This window comes from Arachis ipaensis, chromosome B7 (assembly GCF_059453495.1).
Source record: "Arachis ipaensis isolate K30076 ecotype BB chromosome B7, ASM5945349v1, whole genome shotgun sequence".
NCBI classification, from domain to species: domain Eukaryota; kingdom Viridiplantae; phylum Streptophyta; class Magnoliopsida; order Fabales; family Fabaceae; genus Arachis; species Arachis ipaensis.
Window position 1 is genome coordinate 120,476,694 of NC_142442.1, and position 6,000 is coordinate 120,482,693.

The 6,000-nt window shown below is 35.0% G+C and overlaps 1 protein-coding gene across 1 annotated transcript; it reads left to right on the forward strand.

Annotated features, from left to right (window-relative positions):
• The first annotated feature begins 2,368 nt into the window (after positions 1-2,368).
• LOC148553918 (protein FAR1-RELATED SEQUENCE 5-like) lies at positions 2,369-3,171 on the forward strand. The gene is made up of 2 exons (XM_088494920.1): positions 2,369-2,634; positions 2,697-3,171. The coding sequence occupies exons 1-2, from the start codon at positions 2,369-2,371 to the stop codon at positions 3,169-3,171; spliced, it is 741 nt and encodes a 246-aa protein (XP_088351046.1).
• The last annotated feature ends 2,829 nt before the right edge of the window (positions 3,172-6,000 follow it).

The window sequence follows — 6,000 nt, forward strand, 5'->3', positions numbered from 1 at the left end:
CCTCGTAGTCAGTCTCGCGCCGTCATTGCGCCCGTCGACGCCGAGACAGAAGCAGCAAGTCCCCGACTTCCTCCTCGCCTTTAGCAACTCCTCGGCCTCCTTCGCACAACCTGGTCCCAATCTGGTGAGTTTTCAACAAATTTTTCTCTTCGTCTGTTTTGTGTTTGGTTGCTGTGTTTGATTTTTTTGTCAAAAATAATCACATTGAGTGAAGATCACCAATATGGGCACATGGATATTTATAAAAAGATGAACTATATGAATGATTGAAGCCAAAATTGGGATTTTTTACTATTTTATTAATAATTGTATAATTGGTATCAAACAGAATTAAATGGGTTATGCAAAAAACTGGTAACTAAAATTGAAATTGATTTTGAAATAAGAAGTAGTGATGAAAGGGAAACAGTAATATAAAAAAATATAATTGCAGAGGTAAAATTGGAACGGAAAAGGAAATGAAGTAAAATTCAATTGAGAAAAGTAATACCAGAAAAACAATGTTACATAGCTAGAGTTCTTGTCCGAATTTAAAGTGCTAGAAAGATGCAACAAAAATTTAGGATTTTATATTTTTATAGACTACCTACTTAACGGGGTGATTTTGGGCAAATAAACAAGGGATGCATAGCATTTTTTCATAGCAGTATATGTGGCATTAGCATTAGTAAATTCAAGTTGATACATTATCATTTAGCAAAGCAAATATTCTAAAGAAGGAATAGGTAGTCTAATGTTACAATTCCTTCAACTCAACCTACTGCAATTTTACTGGAAACTTACCTTTGCCATTCTTTTCTGTGTCTCTTCCCACACGAATTGAGCAACCACGGTTAGCGACTCCCTGCAAGTTCAATGCTATTAGGACGTTTCCATAGAAGATAAAATTCTTGCTTTATTACTGTCTTAAGCTTTAACAATAAAGTTCCAAGATCGATCCCTATTGCAGGACCCTTTTGTTTTTTTGCCATCCTTCAATTCTCTGTCAAAAGCAGTGTATAAATGAAGTATGAATATGAATAACTTCTGAGTGTGTACATATGTATAGAGAAAAAGAAAGTTATACCAATAAAAGGGTTTATTTAGGTTCATTGAAACCAAAAAATAAATTAATAATATCAAGGGTTAAGCTCAATTGCATTGTGTGCTAACAAAACTTATACGTTGATGGAAAAGTTTATTATCATTTAAAGCTTTACAATTACTCTTAAGATTATCCATTAACAATAACAATTAAGCATTGACCTGCGTGTCTGATCACAAACTGAAAAAATAAGTATAGTGTATAACATTGTTGTGGACACAGTTACACATACCTTAAAACTCAAAAGGGTAGATAGATGAGTCAAGAAAGAAACCAACAAATATAAATAAAAACGAAGAAGATAATAAAAAAAATCTCATTTCCTTTTATATATATATAGCACAAATGATCATTTGTTCTGACGAAATAGATCAAGAATGTAGGAGTTCTGTTGAACTCTAAATTTTAAATTCGAATTTTAAGCAATAGGTAATTTCAAGCAATACCCAAGAGAATGTGTCTATGCTGGCTGTTTCATGCTTTCCTGTCAACCTTCTTTCATTTCCTTCTCCATTTCACATTTCACTTATGTTAAATTCATATTTGCATGTTTGGGTTAAGTGCTTGCCATGTTTGGTTGACCAATTTCATTTTTCTTAATTAAATGAAACTGTAAATGACATTGGACGTGTTAGTGTTTACTTTTGAAGAAATGATATTTCTGCAATTAAATTAGTGCCTAAGCTTGACTTTTTTGTTAATTTAGTGTGCAACCATCTAATTTAAGCTGGTATTTTAAATTGATAGTGTAAATAACTCTTCATTTATTTATAATCATATAATTAAGGGTACATCAAGTTTACAACTTAGCAATAATAATATACATAATTCTCTAGTGGCAGGAAGAAGAACAATAATACTCACAGTCTCACACAACACTTGAATCAAAAAATATAAACATGTCATAAATGATTACTTAGATGTTTGTTTGGTTTGAGAAACCTTGGTAACTTGGTAAGGGTGTGCAAAACTTAGACGGAGTTGAAATTTAACCTAAATTTAAAGTATATTTTGTTGATTTAGACTTGTCATTTTTTTCGGTATTTATTTTGTATCTGAATTAAGATTATGCTCTTAATCAAATTATTTGAAATATATTGGATAAAATACTAGAGTTGAATTTGAATCTATTAAATATACTGAGGTCTGCAAAATACAATTCTAAGGTGTCTTGAAGAAGTAGAAAATTATGTGTATCTCCAACTACTACCTGTTCTTGTTTAGGGGGTAAAATTTTCACTTTTTTACATATATAGAATTAGAAAGAAAACGAGTCTGGGTGCAATGGATGTTGATTCAGAACCACTCAATTCAGAAGAGAATGTTGAAGATTGCTTGATGACCGATGTGGAAGAGAATGTAAATTGCACTTGTGATTGCGGTTGCAGCAGTAGCAAGTGTGTTGTTGTGACGGCCGATGATATTATAAACCAGACATTTGAAACATCGGATGCAGCTTATCACTTGTATGTGCGTTATGCAAGGTGTGTCGGGTTCGGAGTTCGCAAGGGTGATACAGCGCGTGGAAAAGATGGAACACAACGCAGAAGGCAATTTTTTTTTGCAACAAGGAAGGAAAGAGAGCCGATAAATACATCTCTAATTTGAACAGGAAGAGGGAGCATAAAGCGCTGACTCATACGGGTTGTGAAGCCATGCTTGCGGTGTACTTTGACACCAAAACTTCAGCTTGGAGAGTTAAAAAATTAGTTGAGAAGCACAACCACGATCTTGTCCCCCAATGCTTGGTACACCTAATTCCAAACCACTGTGGGATGAATGAGGCTCAAAAAGCTCAGGCAAACACCATGCACGATAATGGTCTTCCAAGCGCTAAGATAATGGGACTAATGGTAGGCCAAGCCAGGGGTTATGCTAATGTCGGGTTCACAAAGAAGGATCTGGATAACCACATTGAAAGAACTCGTCGTGCAAAGCTCATTGGTGGGGATTCTAATGCAACAATTAGCTATCTACTTGGAAAAGCCGATGTTGACCCCATGGCCATGGCAAGGTACAGTGCTACTGATGAAAGTCGGCTGGCGAATTTATTTTGGGCAGATGGCATTTGTAGGGCGGATTATTAGTGCTTTGGAGATGTGCTTGCATTTGATACAACCTATCGGAAAAATAAGTACAGAAGACCGTTGGTTATCTTCTCGAGTTGTAACCATCACCGTCAAACATGCATATTTGTCTTTGCCTTGATAGAGAACGAACAAACGGTAACATATACGTGGTTGTTGCAAAACTTTCTAGATGTCATGCTGAACAAGTCTCCTAGTGTTGTGGTCACAGATGGTGATGAGGCAATGAAGGCAGCAATTCAAGAAATCTTCCCAAATGCAACTCACCAATTATGTGGTTGGCACATTCAGAAAAATGTAACGGCAAACATAAAAAGCAAAGGTTTTTCCGACGAAGTTGAGGATGAGGATGGAGCTTCAGCAGCAGTAGCAGCTGAAGATCAAAATTGGTCGGGTTTGGAAGGTGTCACCCGAGAAAACTCATTGGTCCAACTTCCTAGATTTTCTGAGGAAAAGCAAAAGCAAGCCTCATAGAATATTTATTGGTTTGATGAGAACATTATAAAATTGTAATACCTTTGTCAAAACAGGGAATTCAAGGAGGAAAATCTTTCAGTGGTTTTGATGCTCTTTTATTTAGTTACTCAAGTGTAAAAAACTAGGCTCAAGTTATGTCACTAAACGAAATGAATTCAGCAACAACATAATGCTATTCTTGTGTTTTTTTTTTAAATGAAATGCTGCATGACACTGTTTTACACAAAACTGAGTATTAATATGAACTCAATATTGGATTAATCATCTAGGTACATTGAAAGCTTCACTAAATTTTAGATGTTCAAATAACAGTACTCTTCACTCGGTATTTTTATAAAAAGATTGTTTCTGCATATGTGCATGATTTACATAATTCCAGCTGTTGTTTGAACACTATTTTTTCACCATTTTCACAACTAGATTTGTACCCGGAGGTACAAGATTCAGAGTTTTCTTGATATTTTACAGCACACAACTCAGCCATGTGAATGTTACATTTAGTAGCCACTATGACATTGGTGAATATCTTCCAAAAATAGCAGGTAATACAAGTTAAGGCCATATAACACTAACCATTTTAACCAAATAACAACTACCAAAGACAAAGAGGCTCCATCCATCACACAATCGTTGGCAACTGCCATTGCATTCCACGAGAAACATTTAACTCACCGCCATAGTTACACCAAAGTAATTGTACTATAAAATGCAGCCACTCCTTTAGAGCTTCAACACGCAAAAACAAAATCAAAATCAAAATCTTATCTCTAATGGCTTACAAAGCTTCTTCTTTACTTGTACTTGTTCTTTACTTGTTCTTTACTTCTTCAGAGCTTCAACTACTTATAGAAGGCTGTAATGTTGCATTCTTGCTGTATTCAATCCTCGTCATTGGGAGACTCCTTGCTGCATTCTAATTGGTGCATTGTTGCTTTCATCAAAACTTTCTTTTTGATGAAACACAATACACAGATAATACAGAATGATAATTTACTTCAATCCAATGTTTGTCAATGATAATTAACTTCTAAATTCAACAGACATTTTAGAGTGAAAACAATGAAACTCAAAAGCTTAGAATTGGAAGCTCAAGGCAGCCTGAAAAGCTGTTACCGAAACAATTTGGAATATCTTCACTCAATTATCTTCACATAAGTCTCTTGCAGCACATATATAACTATTGTGGACTTTGAAGGACTTCAAAGCAGAGTATCAAGTTGCTTGCTTCCAATAGAGAATGAATAACGATTATAAATTAAACAATTCTACATGAAATTTGTACCTATAAAATGTTCTGTATTTCCAAAATTATAACTAAAACAAATTAATAATGCAAGGAAAGGAATGTCTTGCAAACTTAGATAAAACATCCATCAAACAAGGCATTAACAGATTCTGGAGGCAAAATTAATCAACAGATTGTGGAGGCAAATCTACACAGAACGACTATTACCTGAGCATCTGCCCCAGAAGAAACTAGGACATTCAATACATGAGAGAAAGCAAGACCTGTGATTCTTTTAGTGTGGCCTTTGAGTTTACTTTTAACCTGCAAATAAGAAAGCTATGCATAAACACCAAATTACACAAATCATAAGTTAGCAGAAACAGTTTATGAACAGCAATCATACCTCATCTACACGGACATTATATATCTAAATTGAAAAATCATCCATGCCTATAGCAATGATATTGTTATCCTGAGGATGGAAAGCAAGAAAGGTTGCAGATGAATGGCATTTGAAGCTAATGCCAGAATCTGAATTAGTGTATATCAACCTTGACATCTGTCATAATAGGGATAGAGATGATCAAATTACTTAGTTTGAAAAAGGTAAGGGGGTTAGAAGAAGGAAACTCGAGGGAGGGCTTAACATTATCCACCAAAGATAGCACTTATCCAGGAAATTGCATGTGAGGTTTATTTTTCTTTTATTTTTCCTTTCTTCTCTTCATACTAAAATTTTTTTTATAAAAAAGGGAAATATATCCAGGTATTAAAATGATTTATAAAACAACTAAAGTTTCACTAAACTTCTAATATTGTATGCCTAAGGTAAAGAACATACCTTAGTTACTCGTACATTCTCAGGTAGCTTCAAAAATCTACATAAATAAATAAATAAATTTCAAAAGAGGAACTGCAAGAAAAATGGTGCAGTCCATCCATAGCTACCACAGATGGGGCCCTTTCTAAAAGTGCAGCACTGCTGACAGCAGCTGCGGAAATTGGATTTATTGTAGGGGAGGCATTGGGAATGCGAGACCGGATAAGAGAAAACGGCAGTGGTGATGGTCAAGTAGATTGGGGATTCAGAGATCTGAGAAGTGGATGGGAGGGGAAGGAAAAGA

Coding starts and splice junctions, on each gene's coding strand:
- LOC148553918 (XM_088494920.1), top strand. CDS start 2,369: ATGGATGTTGATTCAGAACCACTCAATTCAGAAGAGAATGTTGAAGAT. Junction 2,635..2,696: donor GATGGAACACAACGCAGAAG/GCAATTTTTTTT, acceptor TAATTTGAACAG/GAAGAGGGAGCATAAAGCGC.